The following is a 21,335-nucleotide window of genomic DNA, read 5'->3' on the forward strand; positions in this document are numbered from 1 at the left end:
GCGACCTCTAAAAAATAAATATCAACGAACTAATAATTTTTTTTTATTGAATTTGATGAAAAAAAGGATAGAAATAAATCACGACACTTAATTTAAAAAAAAAATAAAAAATTATAAATATTTGATACTCACATTGTGGTGGTAAATTTTGCCTGGAGAAATTTTTTAAGTATCTCGTGATTTATTTTTATTCTTTTGTTCATCAAATTCAATAAAAAAACTATTAGTTCGTTTATATTAATTTTTAGAGGTAGCTCGAAAACATTTTAGATACACTACTTTTAAAGTTAAAATAATTATGAGTGACATTTAGAAATTAAAATATCGATTTGAAATTTTCAGAATCGAGATTTTTTCAAACTAGAAAATGATAAAATAACGAGAAAAAAAAATTTTTTTTGACGATTTTGGAAATTTTAAAAAATCCCGCGACCTCTAAAAAAATTTTTTGTGAGTAAATTTTTTGAGGAGACTTAAAACATATTTTCACAAGAGACGAAAAAAATATTCGTTTTTTTTTTGGGCCACCCTACTATGCATATAGAAAAATAAAATTAATAAAGCATATTTAGTCGCGAACAAAAAAAAATATGGTTTTAATATATATATTTTTTGAATTAGGCTTAAAAATTGCGAATCGAAAACTAAACCTTTTTATCACCCTGATGGTATTTTCCTTATACAAAAATAGATTTGAAAGCAAAAAACCAACACTGTTTTTTTATCATATAACAGTTATTGAAATGCACCACTGTTAACTCAAGATGAATTCGTCCTAACCTCAAATTTACAACCACATTTACCAAAATTTATATTTCCGTTATTTACGATTATAACTTTATTTATAGGCGATAATAACACAGTATTGTGTACCAAAAATTATAACTCTAGCTTTCACTTGATAGTATATTTGACGTGTAGCCATTAGTTTTTTTGTACATGCGGTACTAAACGAGTTAAAATTATATGTTTGTGGGGCTGTCCTGATTGTAGTACAATCCTACGCAGCACAAATAAATAATGTACTCGTATATTCAAATTATAAAAATATTTAACGTTGAAAGATTGAGCTGCCGATAAGTGAAACATTATTCCAAAATTATAGCAGTTTGTAGTGGTAGATTTTCTGTACGTTTTTATATTTGTAATTGTGTTTGGTGTCGCGTATGTATTATCTTTTTTTTTACTGAAAATAGACTACATTTTTATGTATGGAAAATTCGTGATATACATTCTTCTCATTAATAATACATTGTAATAGTTCCCCCAACATGAAAAAGACCTCAACCGCTTAAAAATGAAATTAATAATGGCAATATTGCCACGTCTATAAACCGACAAAGTTGTTAAATTAGGTTACCTACAAGGTTCCAATTTGGGGCCGTTACCGTTAACTTATTTATTAAAAGCATATTTATGTACGGCTAGCCGCCTATGATTCTGGAACCTACCTCAACCTTGATTGGTTGCATGCACGAGCAAGACTGCATCCTGTGGATGGGGCACTGCGTCAAGCCGTAAGGCGACGTGGCGTGCAATGCGTTGATGTCTCTGCATCCATGAAACGTCTCGTAGGGGGCGGTATATGGCGGTGGGGGTTGTTGGTTATTCTGTCCGTTGATGTACCTAGAAAAAGAACTGGGCATCATCCATCTGATCCCTCTGAGGTGAAAAAAAAAAAACAAAATGTAGGCTATAGCTATGCTACTGTTAATATACATGCCAATTTAAGGGATATTTAGATGATAACACGGACTGAGTTAACACCAGACCAAAAGACAAGAATATTATTTTGACATAAGACAAAGGTAAAGCAGCAGCATCAATTCTTTGATAAAAATTAATGACGAAATGAGGTTGATGATGAGCAGAAGCGGCGTTAAATTAGCAAAGCAAAACTTAATCATTCAGATATTACAATTTTATAAATAATTTTTAACAAAGGGGCTCTGCCAATATCAGGCTATTGGATCAATAGACGACTATTCTATTTTCCCTTTCGAAAATTATTTGACTATAAGTTCGGCAGAAAAGCACCAAAAGCAGAAGCCACCTCGACATCCATATCTCACCCCAGGTACTCCGAGGGCTGCAGCTTCATCCCCTGTTCCATGCTGCCTGCCAGCGTGTCGGGCGAGTAGTTTCCGCTGGACACCATCTCCGGACTGTAGTTGGAGTTGGTGTACTGCTCGGGGGTGGTCCAGACGGGTTCGACCCCCACCGAGGGGATGGGGGACAGTCTCCCGCACGAGGACGTGTTCGACGATGCTCTGGGTCTGAAGTCAGGACTTAATTGGAAACCGCTGCTGGGAAGGAAAGTGGTTTGTAAAAATATGATGTCTAATTGGATGGTTTCGTGATGGTGGTGAGATAGATGATCTGTTGGAGGTCGCGATGAGGTGGTTTTGATGAACTGAATTGAGGAGATAATTCTACACGTGAGAAAAAGGTTTTTAGGCGACGTTGTGAAAAATGGAATTTTGTTCCAGCACTGGTCTTCCACGACTTCCAAATATAGATAAACGAAACTTAAAAAGTAAATTTGACTACCAGTAAAGGTTTTTATTTATAAATATACCAAATTAAAGTTAGACATACATATTTTTACAATTCTAACAACGGATGTTATGCTACAAAGAAAATACTACTAGCCAAACGATTTTATGTTCTCTTGGTATATAAATATGAATGTACTGAAACTGATTTTTAACTGAAAAACTTTATAGAAGCTTTTGTCTTTAAACTTCAAAAAAAATTATTAATTTGGATTTTTGGTTGGGAAGTTGTGACAAAATACCCCAATATTATAACTCGACACATTTAAAAAACGGCCATAAATATAATATATATCTTTTTTAGTTCATTTATGCTGAAGTAATGGCAATGAAACTTCAAACTTTTTAGTGTTGATAGTCAGGTACACCCAGAAAACATTTCTGTCGACTTGTACACACTTCGCGAACGAAATTTTAAGAACAACCACCACGTTACCTGTGAATGGGAGAATCGGGGAACAAATCGAGACTCTCCGACACCGACGAACTGGGACTGGGGGTGGTATCCGGCAAGCAACCTCCGCCATTCCTCAGGATCTCCACTTTCTTTTTTGCCCGCCCCCGTTTTTTCTCGAATTTACTCGTCTCCATGGAGGCGGCCCTCCGCCTCACCGATTTGCCTGGTTTGGCGTCTGGGTTGATCATCCACCAGGAGGACTTGCCGGTGCCTTCGTTCTGTACCCTCATGAAACGGTTGTGAAGTGACAGGTTGTGCCGGATGGAGTTCTGGAATAAAAAAAGAAAAGTTAGTAGCGTGAACACAATGACCGCACTGTTGATTAATTGAGGTGAAGTTTCGTGTAATGATTCTCGATTATTACGCGAAACTTCGTCCGACCCTGCATCATCCCAGTTAATCAAGCGTTTACAATGCAATATCTAGGTCAAGTTCAGTGTGGTTGTTAGCAAATGCTTAATGAAAATTGTTTACTTTTACGTCATTTAAAGAAACGAACTTATTTCAGAAACTACATTTAGATATATTAAAGTGTTATATAAAAATGGGCCTGGAACTGTGGCAACGCCGCGCCCGGAGTGAGATATGAGGGCGCGCGACCAGCGGTCAAGCTCTGACCGCCCCATTATGTGCTTAGCCTCCCTCGATATTGAGATATGCGTTCCTTGTCTCGATAGCACTTAGGCGTGACGTCGCCGATGTCTCGGGACTTTCTGAGATGAATCGTCGCTTTATTTTTATGTCAGAGACCGGATTTCTAGGGGAATCTCTTAAAACAGACATTTCTGTTGGATCATTGAATGTCTTTTGTTAGCATTGACTCAAGGGAAATTTTTTTGATCATACACACAGATGTAAAGACAAATGAATTCTTGAAATTTGTAGTAAGCATATCAAAAACTGTATTTAAATGTTGCTGAAAAGACAGTTTACTGATTGTCATAGTTAAGATTATAGGAGTGAGTAGAGCCTGTAGAAGACGGGATTGAAAAATTTGTTAATAGAATACAAATAGAAAAATTATATTAACAAAAATGCTGCGATGCAGAGGGATACGCCCCAGATCTGGGGAATTATCGGAAAAACCGGCAATGCTGCCCCGGAAGTGGCCGGAGGCGAGACCGGAGCAGTCGATCGGGCGCCACTTCATGTCTTTCCGGATCCAGGTAACCTCACATATGATTATGCAAATGCTCGGGACAGCGCGGTGCTTTATATTCTGATGGGGGCGCTGGGATACGAGGGGGCGAGGGGGAAGAAAACCGGTCCCCCAACTTCCCAACTGATACTAATCAAAGTTAAAAGTTTCTATTTTATGCCTTTGTAACTCGCTACGGGAGAATTTGCAGTTGAAGTAGCTTGACAGAGTGATGCGATTGTGACTCGACTGTTTTATTTTTATTAATTTTTGTCCCGTAGAATTAAGAAAATTTTGTGAATTTCGGGTGATGTGCTACAAGAGCTATTACTAATTTTATGCCGTGCTATTAATTTGAAACATGGCAGGAAACTACATTTATAAGGTGCAATATATACCGTGTACGTGCGTACTGAAAATTTAGAAAATTAAACTATCACATCAAGCGTAATCTGCAAAAGATGAAAGCGGGTCTCGAGTGTATTAAATATGTATATTAAACACACGACAAAAAGTTAATTGTAAAAGTTTTCATTCACTCGCAGAAACGTTTCAGCGCTCAATTTTACAATGATGGAAGTTTTCATTCACTCCCTCCCGACAGCCCGGCGTAGTTTCACAAAGTAAGAAATTTTTATCGCCGAGGAAGGGTATAATATCGGATCTCTAATGATTTTATGGGGAATTTTTAATTTGCCGTAAAATATTATCGGCTCTGCACTTCGAAATCGTAACCGACTTATAAAAGTTTGATTGCTACCGTCGCTATTTTCATTTATCGCATTCCGGATCGTTTCTTATTATCGCCGTTTTTATTACTGGACGTTTTCAGCCGATGAGCAGTAAAAAATCGAGTTTTTTGTGGTTTCTACGTCAGACGCATCCTTTGCCTCCTAGCCGTCCTATTTTAGTCTTTATTTTATTCGAAACGCATAAAAAACGCTGATAAATGTATTTTTTTTTCGAAACGTTGACATTTTAATTATGTTTTCAAAATATTCGTAGTTTAAGATGTGGATTTTGGTTGGTTGTTCGCCGATCTTCATTCTGCACTTAAGTTTACGTGTCAGCACAGGCTGACGTTCGATCACTCTCGACGCTGGCACCGCAGGATGTTCAGGTGTGGTCTGGGTTCGATCTAGACAATATAAAATTCCGGAAAACCATTCCTTTATGTGTGGCGGTCTTCTACGAAGGTCGTTTCGGCGTTCAAGTTTTGGATTTTTCGGGCTTGTTAATTTTCGCCGGTTTCGGAAAGATAGTAGAAAGATTTTTGCGCCTTCCTGCACTGTTGGCGTCCGTCGGCTTAGCTTTATACGCGCCAAAATCCCCGCCGTCGCATCATTACGTCCCCATTCCCGACCGATAAAAGGCTGTTGCAAATGTAACAGGGCTCACCCGCGCTTCATTACCCCGCCGTAAACCTCGAGGATCCTCGCGGAGAGAGGATATACCGGTTGAATTATGAATATCTGAAGAACGTTATTGCCCACCTGCGGCAGTTAGGTCCTCGGTTTTATCCCGGGCGGTGATTTATGCCGCGACCCGACGGTCGCTAACGAGACAGTTCACCTAACTCGTCGGCGGCAGCGGTGATATACGAAGCTGAGGACCATTGGCGCCTGGAATGGAGCGCCGAAATCTCGGCACACAGGCGACGCCGAAAACGGCATTCAAATAGGCGGCTGTGGGAGTCCCCCTCGCGGGAAACCCGTGCGAGACGAATCTGAGAAGTCGTTCGTTGGTTTACAGCAATGGTTAGCAGAGTTATTAAAAATATAGGGGCACCTCTCTTGCTTGCATTAAGAAATTCTTTACCTTTGAACACGGAATAGTTGCTATGGTTTGGGATGTCAAAATGGTAATGCTTAAGAAGCATCGATGACGTGGCAATCTATGCATTGATTCTAATCTTAATATCACGTCGTCTCACAACGCAAAATATGTATCGCGTAGTCACGTGCTTTTACACGTGCATAGGGCGATTAGAGAGTCCATGGAGTAAATAAAAATTCATGGTATTATGAATGGTATAGTAGTTTTACTACAAACATGCACAAGAATCTTGTGGTACTTTGTACTTACAATTTCTATCCCTAAATCAACATTTATCTGCCTTATAGGAGCATTTTCATAACTGACCTGATTCTGATTACATTAACAATTAAATAGATTACATTTCACCCCTTTTCAAACGTAATTTCGCTTCCTTTAATCTAATGAACACCTCGGGATTGTCCCTAGGCGAATGAACAGTAAAAAAAAATTAGATCATAAGAACTGTGTCTGTAAGTAGAAGTACGGATATTAATCCATTAGAGAAATCTGACCTGGGGTAGATACAGTCAAAGACGTTCAACTTTGGGGTGCTATGATTTGTTAATGCGACTTCTTCCTGATCTGAGTATCGTTCGGCAATAGGAAGATGTGGGGATTCTTCTAATTATTGGATTGTTAGTAATTATTTGTGCTATAATGATCATGACAATGATCGATATGGCACCACAATGATCAGAATAACCTTATTTAAGAGATCATAGAGGTGATTAAAGTTTTCACATTAAAAGACATGTCTAAAAATCAATAATCAGTTTTCTCGTTCAAACATAAGGCCTGACTGACTTGGTGGAAGTAGTATATAACTGTTCTGTCGTAGAATTTAATCTCCGTTATAGGAAAATTAAGTAATATTTGGAACATTTGGACGCGAAATGTGTAAAAGCAGCATAAATTGAGACTGACAGTGGTCCTAAAATGCTTCCCTGAGGAACACCTTTGTGTATATCAGGTACATTAGAAAACACCCGACTCAAACACACTTTTTGGCGACTTGCAGAAAGATAATTAAAAAGAACGTAACAATTAGAATTATAACGTCAAATTACTTGCGTGGTAGGTATGTATGGAATGCTTTACTGTAGTTTAGAATCACCAAAAAATGTATATTTGTGGATATTTGGACCACGGTAAATGTCGATAAACTTTGACCGCTTATATCTCGAGAACCAATAAACCGAATTTAACTTTTTTTTTTAAAGAAGCATCTTTCCGAGTACTTTATAATTATAATTCTTGAAAAAAACTAAATTGCAAATTGATAAATGTAATCTAATTGCTTAAAAATAAAAAAAAGTGTTAACAATTTACTGTGGCTGTCCTAATCAACCGATTTCAATTTTTCAAAAACCATTTGAAAGTTTGAACGGTCTTTTCTATGTGAAAGTCAAGTATCTAGATGCTTTATTTGAGGCTCTGCAACATTTTGAAAATTCGACAATTTTTTTTCAAAATTGTTTTCGAAAAATTATTTTGCGAAAACTACCCAACCGATTTTAATGAAATTTGGTGTGTTGTTTTATTATACTCTCAAGTTTTTTTTACCAAAATTAGAATTCCCTCGGAGCAATTAAAATATTTTTAAAGAATTATCCAAGAAACTTGATTACTTTGTATTTTTTTCATCCATTATTGCTATTTTGCAACATCGGTAATAAATTTATACATTTTTAACTTGCAGTATATTGTGCAAAATTCATTTCTAAAACGTTCAAAAAGGTATTTTTTTTAATTTTTCAAACATTTTTGCAATTTTGAAAATGTTCCGGACCTCGCTCGGATCTAGGGATCTACCCTTTTATTATGGGAGTTGTACTGAAGGTAATCCAGAAAAAATTTGCTTGCCCCCTCCTCTCACATCCACCTCAAAACAGATCTGCCCTGGTCTAATATATAGTCCAATTAAATAAGCCGCAATTTTGGTCAACTTGTCTGAATTTTTGATATAAGTTAGTTTGAGGTATATAATAACAATAAGTGACAGTATGGCATAGAAAAAAATTATTTTAGTGTTAAATAATAAAAATTAACGATTAAAAAATTTTAATTGTTTCAACTTTTTTATTAAAAATTAAAAAATATATCTATTTATCTGAACAGAAAGTTTACATTTTTTAAAGTAGATTATTAAAAAAAAATAAAGTTCATTCATTTTCCTGCTTATGATTTTTTAAATTTCTGAAATCATCCCTTAACTTCTAGTCTCCCTAACTCTGTTAATTTTAATGGTATAAGAAAAAGTCAATATAACATTTTTATGTAGAATTTTTTGCTCTACAACTTTTATAAGAAACTTTTTTCTCTAGCTCTAACCCCATTTGAGTTTTCTTGAAAAACCCCTTTATTTTATCTGTTTTCACCCCTGTTGAAACAAAAACTACTGTCACTTATTGTTATTATATATACCCTAAACTAACTTATATCAAAAATTCAGGCAAGTTGATCAAATTGCGATTTAAAGGCTCATTTAATTGGACTAATACTGGTACTATAATTAACAGCCTTGTGGGACTAAAATACAGCATCAGAATGTATCTCTCATAAAATGCCAGCACGTAAAGAAGTTTTATTAGAAAAATGATGAAATTAGCCGCTAAAGTTATTAGACAAGTCGTTTGATGCATGATCCAGAAACGAGAATATCTCCTTTTTAATTTCTGGAGCAGAGAGTTCGAGGAGCGGATCCCGTCCCTATTGATATTCGTCGGCGTTAGAAAAATTGGCGCTGGGGGGCGATATACCAAATTTGATAGAGAAGCGTCGGGCCGGTTGACAGTCGGTGGCGGCGGCGGCGAAGGTGCGAAGGGGCGGGGGGCGGCAGACGCCGCGGCGACGCCTGGAGGCAGGCGCCTGCCCCTGACTGCTCGCCTGATCTTTTAATCCCGACATACGCGCCAGAAATTAATCACCCCTCATACATCCCGCTTCTCCTACATTATACGTCAAGGGCCTTAATGAATTATTCATTAATCTATGGGAATTCTTACAATTTCAGCTACTTACGCCGCATTACATTAATTACTTTGGCGAGTGGGCGGCTCGGGATCGTAATGGATACGCCACTACGACGACGACGACGACGACGAAGGAGCTAAATCAAAACCATCCATTAACTTAGTTGGCTCTTGACTTCGTTATAACAACTTTCCTCTGTTTTATTTTAACTTTCAGATGTTCAAAAACAAATAATAAACATTACAACTACAGCACCTTTGTACCTCAGCACGAATCCTACGACAAATGGACCGTTCTTCAATAAAATACGCTTTAAATTTGAAACGGAACGTTATGAAATCTCATTCGATATTTTTTTATTGCCCTCCCGACGTTAATATTTCAACGGATCTCATTTAACTCGGTACCGAGATTCTCCGGGTACACGAAAACGTAAATAGTTAATAAGATGGGGAATATCCACATCAACTGAGTTCCCTCGAAACGACTTCAAAGTAATTCCACCCGGGGAATTATTTACGCGGTCTTTTGATGTCGAGATCATCGCCTGATTACAGATAAGTGAGTATAATCGGTCACCTGCAATCTGCATACATATCCCGCCCGGGAATTATTTACCATGTTTTCACCGTCACGATAACAGTCGGTGGGGTATATTTTCGGTTTTTGTTGATGAATTAACTTGGTTACAAAAGGAACATCCTCAGGATCGTCAAAGTATATCTATATATACGCAAATAATGCCAGTTAATCTTAAAAACAGAGATACACTTAAATTTGCAGCACACTAAAATGGTTTAAGTGTACACTACTGTAATTTAGTGTACATTTTATAAAAATTTAAATATGAGTCTGAGTAGCAAAGAAACTAGTGATATATATAGGTCATACACTTAAATTTGCTCTGAGGTGGTGTCATATAAGTGTATGCCGCTTTAATTTAGTAATACACTTAAACGCACACTTTCGACTGTATAAAGTAACATTTATATAACAGTACGTCTCTGCTTAAAGTCCTTAATGTATTAGGTTTTAGTAAAATACTGTTACAGTGGGAAGGGTTAATAATACAATAAATTTACAAAACATACACTTAAATATGCACTAAAAAGGTGCACATTTGATGAATTTAGTGTATATTTAAGTGCGTCAGTCAGTTTTAAAGTAATATGTATTTTGTAGTTCGATTTCTATTTGTTTATTTGTCTTTGCCTGTCGAAAAACACTTGCCTGATTATGATTATTACTATTATTTTATGAACACCTAAGGTCTATAAATGCGCTCGCTTTTTACATACACTCGCTTTATTTCGCGTAGAAATAGGCGATGAATATTCAGAGAGGTCTCTCTCTCTCAGAAGTGAATTTGACAGTTTGGTAATTAACTCCAAATTAACGCCCAACTATAGCGGCATAAATACTGAACCACCGGCTTGGCGCTTAATCGAACGGAGAATTAGAACCTCAGGAGGGCTTAATACGATGCACTTTAGACGTTAGGCCCGTCGAACCGGCTAAATTTAAGGCCCGAGTCTAGGTTAGTCGCAAAATACGTGTTTCGTCAAGGAAAATGTTATTGTTTTTGATATTTCAGACCTATTGCGTCAATTTGTTTAAAAATATTACTATACCTAATGTTTCTGTACTCGATGTCGAAACGAATGTATCATATATTTCTAACATTTGATGACAGCGGGCTTAATATTGAACCTTGGGGAATTTTCACAATTTTTAACCTTTCACTGACATTTCACCTGTACCAGGAGGTGTTCTGCTTCAGTTCTCTGTTATTTTCGTAAAGATTTTGTGGACGTAACGAACCGGTCTATCGATTTAGGCTTGTCGGGGTAGGGTGTCGCTGTCAAACGGGATCCTCGACGTCCATAAAAGGAATAAATTATTCCTGCGTACAAATCGAACGACAGATCATTAATTGAGATCAACTAAAGAGGTTAAATAGATGTAATGGCGGCTGGTGAAATGTTTAATTGACATGTAGGGCCGGTAGCGCTTGCTGCGATGCTGGTACATGGGACGTCAGCGAGCGTTGACTTTAGCTGTTGGAAATTTCAGAAGATCGACAGAGAGTCGGTTGTTGTCACCGCCGTTCTTGGTGGTGAAAATTTGAAATATTTGGAAATATTTAATTTTTGTGGCTGAAAACATATATAGGTGTTCGCTGTTGCTTGGGAAGTAACTATTTATAAAACTTCTTAATTTTCAAATTATCTAAAACTAGCGTAGCATTCTAATGGTGAAAGAATTATCGAAATCCGTCCAGTAGTTTTTGAGTTTATTCGTAACAAACATACATACATACAAATATACAAATCTTTCCTCTTTATAATATTAGTATAGAGATAATGATTTAAGACAAATCTGAAGGCCTAAATCTGGAAATGTCGTTGTCTATTTCTTTTGAATGATTAAAAATAGTGTATTTCTTGTAAAAAGTAGAAGCTCTTAGTTTTCTGAAAAGCTAATAAATATGTAATAACCCTGCTTCTATCAAACAAGCCCACAATTCTATCAGTCGATGCAGAACTAAATTAGTCGAGCAGCCGAATTGAGTTCTTCTGGAAATTTATCTTCTGGATTTACTCTCTTGCGACTCCGAATTATATAAGTTTGGCCATATTTAATTTTTTTCTTCCGCAGTGATACGCTTTCATGACGTTCGATATCTCCCTATCGTATTACTATCTTAGTGCCGAACTTTAACAATTACTAGAAGGGGAAACAAAAAAGTAACCAGATTTTTTCCAGAATCATTCAATCACCGTAATTGTTTACCGAACCATATCTATCTCGACTAGTGCGGTTTGTCCTTAATCCTACTTTTGCGAGATACACTCGGTGTTTTGGAAAAAAAGAGCAAATAGAACACAAAAAAATATATTTTTTGCGTTGAAATTGAGGTACCCTTTTCCAAAACATCTTGTATTTTGCGCGTCTACATTTTCACATATTTTTAACATAGATGTATTACTCGTCCAAGATTTGTGTGGGAGAAGGGGCGGCGTATTATTATTATTATCATCCGTAGACAATATTTGAACGAATGCATATGGGGCGTTCCACGCCAAATCGGACGGTTCGAAAAATTTTAATTTTCGATTTCCTTAATTTTTTATATTTTTTAGTACCCCTCAAAAAAGCCTTTCTGGTAAATTTTCAGATTTTTTTGATTACATGTTCAAAAGATATAAAATTTTCAAAAAAACGCTCTTTTTTTGGTTTTTTGATCATAACTTTCTTAATAATGGTCCAAATTAAAGCTTTTTTTTTATAAAAATATTTGTTTTTAGATGGCCTTTACAGATAAAAATACAAAAGTAATATTCAAAGTGTTTTTGATTAAGATTTTTAAGTTTAAAATTTTAAATCGTGTTTTTGAAAGTGAGCGTATCTTTCGATTTTTGTGAAAATTTTCTATTTCAAACTACTAGCCTTTTAACAACTTTTAGGACCGGTCCGGTCGTGGGCCCTCCATAATTACTATTTTTTTTTTTTGATTTTTGAAATTTAAAACAAAATTTTTCTCTATAAATCATTATAGGTACCGATTTTTGTATACCCTTTTTTACTTATTTTAAATTAATATTAATACTTTTTAATTATTAATAGGTGTTTAAAATCAATAAGTAAACGTAGTCTATTTATAAACAATGATAACAAACGTTTTTATTTATTTTCGTGTTCTTTTAAAAATTGTTGCAAAATTATTTTATCAATTTTTTTTGTTGCAAAGTATTTTTTTTTATTTAAATAATAGTATCTTTATGAATTTCTATTCTATTTAAAAAGAGTCGCACATCTTATGATTATTATTGATGTCAAATTTTCACCTGAGAAACACTATTTAGATGCAAAAGAAAAATTAAATTTGCGATACAATATAGGGACCCAAAAATTTCATTCAATCATTCTAAGGAGCAATGGAAATATATTAGGTAAGGAGTATTCTAGTTTACAAAATAATATTTTGTTCCTTGGAATGATTGAATGAAATTTTGGGTTTGTTTGGGTTTGGCTGTATTGTAACGCAAATCTAATATTTTTTGCATCTAAATAGTGTTTCTCAGCTGAAAATTTGACAGCAATATTCATAAGATGTGCGACTCTTTTTAAATTGGATAGAAATTCATAAAGATACTATTATTTAAATAAAAAAAATACTTTGCAACAAAAAATAGCATTGATAAAATGATTTTTAAAAGAACACGAAAATAAATAAACACGTTTGTTATAATTGTTTATAAATAGACAACATTTAATTATTGATTTTAAACACCTATTAATAATTAAAAAGTATTCAAATTAATTTAAAATAAGTAAAAAGAAAGTAGACAGTGACAAAAATCAGTACTTATGATTTATAGATATATTTTTTTTAATTTTCAAAAATCAAAAAAAAAATAGTAATTATGGAGGGCCCATGACCGGACCGGTCCTAAAAGTTGTTAAAAGAATAGTAGTTTGAAATAAAATATTTTCACAAAAATCGAAAGATACACTCACTTTCAAAAATACGATTTAAAATTTCAAACTCAAAAATCTTAATCAAAAACACTGAATATTTTTTTTGTATTTTTATCTCTAAAAGCCATCTAAAAACAAAGATTTTTATAAAAAAAAGCTTTAATTTGGACCATTATTAAGAAAGTTATGACCAAAAAATCAAAAAAATCTGAAAATTTACCAGAAAGGATTTTTTGAGTACTAAAAAATATAAAAAAATTAAGGAAATCGAAAATTTAAATTTTTCGAACCGTCCGATTTGGCGTGGAATGCCCCATATATTGAAACGTTTTTATATATTTCTCTTAAACCTAACGCTATAAATGGAAGTATCCTTCTTTAGCTGTTCTTTAATTAATAGCATATATTTAGGAGGTCGCCCGAAATTGATGGCGCATCCCGTTACGTCTCGAGGCTCGGTTCATTCATTTCACAAATATATGGGAACCGAAAAATCAGTGATCTGTAAATCAAAATGCGTTTCAAATGACGGCGCGGCTCGCATCGCCATGAATAAAACATTTCATAATTTATCAAACGCATCGCGGCTCCTATATACGAGATTTGCTTTATGTTCCATGGTAAAAATAGCTTGTCGCCGCTTTCTCAGGAATTACCCTTTGCGCCCCGTAGCCCAGCCCCCCCGGTTCCGCATCCAGATACATCCAGCCGCCCTCTTATAAGTACACTGGCTGCATGTTGAGACGTAATGTGCCCCAATTCCGGGGAATGCTCCCTTTCCCTTCGTCGGGGGAGAGCGGGGCGGCAGAAAACTCACTCGTCCCAAGTGCCAACAAATATTTAGGTCGTGAATTCAGTTCAATATTTCTTATCTCTAAATCATGAATGGGATATGTAATATTATCGGTTAAATTCTGGAACCCATAGAACACTAAAAAAGAAGATGATTTTGTTCTATGGTTTATTTTGAGGCATAGGGTGCCAAAAGTGATTTTTTAAGTCATTTTAATCAAGTTTTTGTCGTACCTTTAACAAATGCAACTGACAGCATCAAAGTGTGGACTGTTTCTATCCTTAAATATCCCCTTTTTATCAAAGTAGATACATTGGAAAAAATTATTTAAATTTACATAGACGTTTTACTTGTACTGTTACATTTTGTATCACTTTGATTTTTTTTCGCCTTGTATCTCGAATATAAAAGACGTTGTTACACCCACGAGAATTTTTTCTACCAGTGTCGGAATCATAGCACCTTTTTTTAATACACCCAGTATTACTTGAGAATTATCGATTACATTTAGGAATTCTTCTTGAAACTGACGTACCTGCGACCACTTGAAAGCATATGCAAAAGCAAGGAGAAAAAAATTATCGAACGGATCCCTTTTGCCCCTCTCGCCCCCGCGCGTCGCCCCCACGCGGGGTCGCAGCTTCCGCATATAACAGGCCACTATTTTAGTAGCTCTGCGGATCACCCGGGATTGGGCATTATTCCGGCTAAGAAACATTCTCAAACGCTTTCAAGCAAAAACTGCTTGTCATGTTCCAGCCACACCTTGTAGATTAGGCGTTCTTCTAAAATCGCGCACAACGGTCGCCTAAAGGGCGTCGCGAGGCGCTGCTCGGACAGTGGCGTGCGGTAATTGGACGGCTGTTATTCGTTTCCTACCTGTAAAGTGTTTAAATGGTCATTACGATGTCAAATCACTAAAAACACGTCGTTTGTATTTTTTGTCTACTAAAAACTTAACTTTTTTGCTTTATATCCCACATTTTTTTTAGAAAAAGTATTAAAGTTGGTTATTTTATTAACATTGTCCTGTGTATTGTATTATTATTTTTGCAATGCGGAAACAAATTCTGTGAATTATTCTCGAATTATTTATCGATTTGTTTTTGTTTTTACGTAATACCAAACATTTTCTTATGTATTTTGATAAATTATGACATTTTTAATATCATTTTTCATTTTAAAGTTCAATAATTTCAGTATATTTTTTTAGAAAATTGTTGGCAATTCAAATTGTATTATACTTTCATAAATGCAATCGCTTTAAATCATTGTCTTGTAACGAATATGTACTCTATGTCAATTAGTCGCCCTCGAACAGTGTGCGGAGGTTCTGGCTCACAATATTCTCTTCAACAGCCGTTTTCTTGCTTTTGCTATTTTCTGTTCTAATTCTCAAGCGGTCATACTTTCTTTTATCACAAATTTTCCAAATAATAAACTTATCATGCTCGTGCGCTGTTGCCAAGTTTCTGTTGTAACTTTTTGCATTTATTTATGCATATTCGGTAAAAAATAATAATTGAGAAATCGAAATATATAATTTTAACTCGATTTTATTCAATATCTACAAGCATATAATATCGAATGTTTTCTTTCTTAACTTTCATCAATATGCACCCTTAAAGGACCTTAGGGAAAAATATAAGCGACAAAACGACAACAAGTTCCGCTTGCAGGCAACTACTACTTTGTTTTTAATGCAAGTTTTGACGTGAAAGCTCGGTAAAGTTACTTTACTGAGCTTTCATATCACTGTACTGATCTAAATCAGCAACGACGCACTTTCCAAGGTAAAAAAAGCAGCTCAAAAAGGATCTATATTTGGATGTTATACGTAAATGAAACACCTGCGTCTGGAGGTGTTCACCAAAACCTTGTAATATTTCTTCCGAGTGCTCAAACACTCGCGTTACAGAGTAAATCGTATTTCTTTTATAATTCGGAAATATGCCGTACAAGTTGCCTTTGTCCTGATCTCTTTGATCTCTGAATTTATTACAGTAAGAAATATTTACTCCCGACCCTATGAAGTTCGTTTCCTTTGATACTACCGTTGCTTATCCACACATCCCCCTCAGTAGTACTTTTTCATCGAACACGAGCCCCTCGGAAAAGTACTAGAAAATCATTTCAGAAAGTGCAGGATTTTGTGCGGAAGCATGTTTTCTTTATAAGAACAACCTCGTTGATTAAAAAACTGAATGAAAAGCAACACTTAATATTTTCATGAAAAAAATATTTTCTAATATATATTATGCAACGATTAATTTTTCAACAAAGAATAATGCGTTTGGAAATAAATAAATATTGCATTATATTAACACAAACATCTGCTTTGCCAACATTTGTCAAAAACAGTATAAATTTTATGGCCAGTCGACTTGAAGCCGTGGTGAATGGTGTGCCAACAGAACGAAAACAAAAAAGAAAAGAAAAGCTAGGTGTAATGTTCGTCCTCTATCTAACCTGTATCAAAAAATTGCACCTTGACTTTTCGCGTAGGTAGACATTTGCAAATGGTATTAAAAAAAAGCCTTCTACCTGGCCAATCCTTTCTGGTCTAGCGACCAAATTGAAATGCACTTCAGGTGCGGGTTTTTCTAACACAATGTCAGTAATCATGTTCTGGGAGAACCGCTTCACATGCTTACAATGGCATATAATCTGTAGGTGTAGTTGAAGTGGATAACTTTGAATACTGAAGTCAAATGGCATACCGACTAATGGGTAATTTTTAAAATATTACGACTAGATTTTATTATCTTCTTCAAAGTACGGAATAAATTCATTGTTTACGCCAGTACGCCAATGTGCATACACACAGTCAAAAAGGAAAACCTCAAACAATAACGTTATCGACAAAAAAAAAACAACTAATACCATCGAACTTGTGCATACTTGTATCTGTCTCGACCGCAACTACACCGAAACACTTTCAAGGTTTGGGAAATAGTTATCAGGGAATTGACAATGAACTCGGCCGAAATCCACTTCCTTCCTTAAGGTGGTCGCAGTTGTCGATCTGGTGATATATGCGCTCAGAATTGATTTTTTTTTGTTCTGTGGGAACAGCCATGGGAGTGCTGGTGGTGATAACTAGCCGCAGATATGCGGTGGCGGGGGCTCCTAGATTACGGGCAAAGTATGATGTGGTGAGGAAAAGAATGTTGTCGTCCGAAAGCCGCAATGATTTCAACTTTAGTTTAGATTTTTCTATTCCCATATACTTGTACTATTAATCAATGTTGCTAAGAGGGCGCAAGCTAAATTTTGCTGGAATACCTTCAATACAACTCACATAATAAAAGTGTACGGTTTACTGTACTGGGCGGTTTTTAAAATTGCAAAAATGTTTAAAAAATTTTACAAAATACCTATTTCAGTTTAGTTTTTTACTTATATCTTGGAACCTATGCATTTTGGAAGAATATTGAAGAGGGAAAAAAGTTTTAGAATTGAATTTTGCATCTGTAAATTTATTACCGATGTTGTAAAATAGCATTAATTGATGAAAAAAGGCAAAATAATCAAGTTTTTTGGATAATTTTTTAAAAATTTTTTAATTGCTCCGAGGGCATTCCAATTTTGGTAAAAAAAACTTTAGACTGTAATAAAACAACACAACAAATTTCGTTAAAATCGGTTCGATAGTTTTCGCAAAATAATTTTTTGAAAAAATTTGTAAAAATTTTTTTGAATTTTCAAAATGTTGCACAGCCTCATATAAAGTAAATTTTTAAAGTTAATACTTTTTTTTATTTTTAAACAATTAGCAATTTAGTTTTTTTTTTTCAATAATTATAATTTGAAAGTACTATTTTTTCTTAATTTTATCTTATTTAAATAATTGTAATAATTATAAATAAATACATTCATACTCAATGTTGAAATATATATACGTAAACAATTTTTTTCATTGAAAAAATGCAATAGCGTAGGGTAAAATATACAGTATATTTAATGCATAAATAATAAACTTTGTTTATAACAAAATATATGCAAATTAGACAGTTGGCATTACGATATTCGAATTCCTTGGCTCGCGAGACATCGGGAAGGAAAAGATCGAAATTGGTCCATTAAAAGTCGAGATAATGCAATTTTTTCGTACCTTCGCATTTTGAACCTCCGAATTCAGTCTCGGAGCGAAAGCCCCCTCCCCCACTTTTCGTGTTTTGAGTCGCTTTTCACGCGTACGAGCCACAGCTTTTCCGCTGATTTATCTATATTGCCGATAACTTATAAATATGAAAATTTTTTCCAGCTTAAAACCCGGAAAAACGAAGCCACTGTATCGAAGATTATTGCTAAATTGTTTATAAATTAACGGTAAATGCCGATAAACTTTGACCACTTATATCTCGAGAACCAATAAACGGATTTAATCTTTTTTTTAAAAAAGAAGCGTTTTTCCGAGTACTTTAAAATTATAATTTTTGAAAAAAACTAAATTGCAAAGTGATAAATGTAATCTAATTGTTTAAAAATAAAAAAAGAGTGTTAACTTTCGATTTCAATTTTTCAAAAACCATTTAGCGGTCTTTTCTATGTGAAAAAATTTTCAAGTATCTAGATGATTTATTTGAGGCTGTGCAACATTTTGAAAATTCGAAAAATTATTTCAAAATTTTTTTCAAAAAATTATTTTGCGAAAACTATAGAACCGATTTTAATGAAATTTGGTGTGTTGTTTTATTATACTCTAAAGTTCTTTTTACCAAAATAAGAATGCCCTCGGAGCAAATCTTTTTAAAAAATTATCCAAAAAACTATTTTGCCTCTTTTTGATCAATTATTGCTATTATTACATCGGTAATAAATTTAATCATTTTTAACCTACAGTATATTGTGCACCCCAAAACAGATTACAGCAGTGAAAACTTACATAAGTTTAATTTTCGAACACCCCATTGAAATTTATTCATACGCTTCGACCAGACCGAGACTATTGGCAGAATTAAGTCGTTAGAAGCTGTTCGGCAATTCTATCCGACCAATAGGGGGAAGATAATGTTTCTCTTGACACAATGACCTTAGGACAAGCGCCCTGACCTTAGAAGCTCTCAAATACTACTTAACTCAATGTGTAAATGACGCTATAAATTAATTTGATATTCTAATAGTAGACAGGCCCAGCTCGGCCTTTTTTTATAGGCCCAATTAATTTTATACTGAGTACATGCCTTTCAACTGTAGGTACGCAAATTTTCTGAATGTCGACGTTTCGTCTCTTTAGTGAGACATGTTCAGGATACTTGAATAGAACAAAAAGTTACAGATGTTATACAGAATTTACAAAAAAAAATGCAAGAACTTTAATTTAAAAATATATCATGACATTGTCCAGGAATTAGATCCTAGAAAATTTGTAGCAGGCGTTGCAATGTTAAGGAAATGCACATTCTCAGGGCCTAAATAAAAAGCTTGGAGAAGCAAGTGGTAATACGATTTCAACATAGCCAATACAATACTGAAACATTGACTAAACTTTCCATGTACCATGTTTGGTGTACATTTTGTAAAAATATCAAAGAAATATGGCTAATGATACGCACGAACATGATACTTTAAAGAAATATAGCAAAACTGTACAAATTTGGTTTTGGTGCAGATATCGCCTTATTTTGAATAAATCACGATTAAAAGCTAACGCAGAAAAATTTCTGGTCGAGGATAGTTATCCTGAAGCGTCACTTTAGCCTCCCTCGAGGATAAAAATCGGCATTCAAATTACGTATCTTCCGCAAATACACGCGTTACCGTACCGTGTCCGGTAAACTTACGTTGTGGGAAGTCGGCAGTCCTCCCAGGAGAGCGACGGGTAAACCTTTCAGCAGGCCCAGGACGACTAGACAGGACCCGAAAGTTGGTTGGGCTGACGCGTGACCAGAGTACGCGACAGGGTCGGCGGTGTTGGGGTAGGTCACGCGCCGCGACGTGGCCACGCTTGCGGTGTACACGATGGTATACACGTCGAGGAATAGCGCCGCGGTTTTAGGGCCCACACAGCTATAGTGTCCGTCTTAGAGTACTTTTAGTGGAATGATGGCGTTTACAATGCGTGCCGCTTTCCGTAAATGATGATACGTAACATATCTTCAAGTTACACACATTATTTTGTTCTCAAATAAACTTCTAGTTTTGTCGCAACTAACTAAACTGTTTTCTCATTGTACAAGTAATTTCGACACACTTTTGGATCTGTGGATGATTATTTTGTTCCGAATACAATTTTCGCCGTGTTCTTACTTGCCTTTTAACACGTTTCAGTAAAATAGCGATAGAGAATAATAATTCCAACATAAATATGAAAACATATATACTACGTACAAAGAGATTAGGGCATTAAAAACAGTGTTTTGTACTAAAAACAAACGTATTAAAGCTAGGCAAACAATATATAGTGTACGATAAAGTTACTGGTAAACAGAATTAAATGAAATGTGTAATCTAATCAAAGTTTTTGACTCTTTAGGTGAAATAATTAAAACAAACACGGTAAAATGGCGCGTATAGTGTATCCCCGCAACAAAAAGCAAGTGTAATACAAAAACACATAGAAACAGTTGCCACATAAGTACAGAATATTCCGAAAATGTACTACTAAAGAAAATTTTTTTGTGGCTGGGCGCAGGCGTGCCCCGATCGGAGTGATGTTAGCGTATTGTATAATTTATTCTTTAATTCTGTAGATATTGTATTTTTAATGAACGAACACAGTATTTAAACGTTTTTGACATAATTTAAATTTTTTTCATTTTTTCCATTTTGCATTTTGAACGATTTTTCATGACTATATTTCCGTCCTGAGGGCATCCGCTATCGCTGACGTGTGCCATTCGCCCACAGCACTCAAACGCAAGTTTTATCGATTGGCGGGCGCTTCGCGGTGGCCGTCAGCGGTCCGTGTGACTGATGAGGTCGAAGCGCGACGACGACAGTCCACAGTCGCCACACCTATTAATGATAATGCTAAGCGACTGCCCTTGTTATATTCGCGTCACCTGCCATCAATTATAATCGGGGTGAAGCTACCCTCTCGCTCGGCGCTTCTCTGTACGTTTTTATACGTAGGTTCAGATCGAGTGGGTCAGCTGGCCAAGGGTAGAGGATATT

The 21,335-nt window shown here is 35.3% G+C and overlaps 1 protein-coding gene across 3 annotated transcripts in view; it reads right to left on the bottom strand.

The window, feature by feature from the left end:
* The window catches only part of LOC108913753 (forkhead box protein O), a 138,078-nt gene that overhangs the window by 1,584 nt on the left and 115,159 nt on the right, over nucleotides 1-21,335 (bottom strand). The window contains exons 2-4 of one of the 3 annotated variants that reach the window (XM_018719368.2): nucleotides 2,992-3,281; nucleotides 2,073-2,306; nucleotides 1,452-1,626 (exon numbers count right to left, since the gene is read on the bottom strand). In XM_018719368.2, the coding sequence (XP_018574884.1) occupies nucleotides 1,452-1,626; nucleotides 2,073-2,306; nucleotides 2,992-3,281 (699 nt within the window). The remainder of the gene's footprint in view (nucleotides 1-1,451; nucleotides 1,627-2,072; nucleotides 2,307-2,991; nucleotides 3,282-21,335) is intronic. The other 2 variants (XM_018719370.2, XM_018719369.2) reach the window with 2 other exon arrangements.

This window comes from Anoplophora glabripennis, unplaced genomic scaffold (assembly GCF_000390285.2).
Source record: "Anoplophora glabripennis isolate ALB-LARVAE unplaced genomic scaffold, Agla_2.0 scaffold652, whole genome shotgun sequence".
Lineage (NCBI taxonomy): Eukaryota > Metazoa > Arthropoda > Insecta > Coleoptera > Cerambycidae > Anoplophora > Anoplophora glabripennis.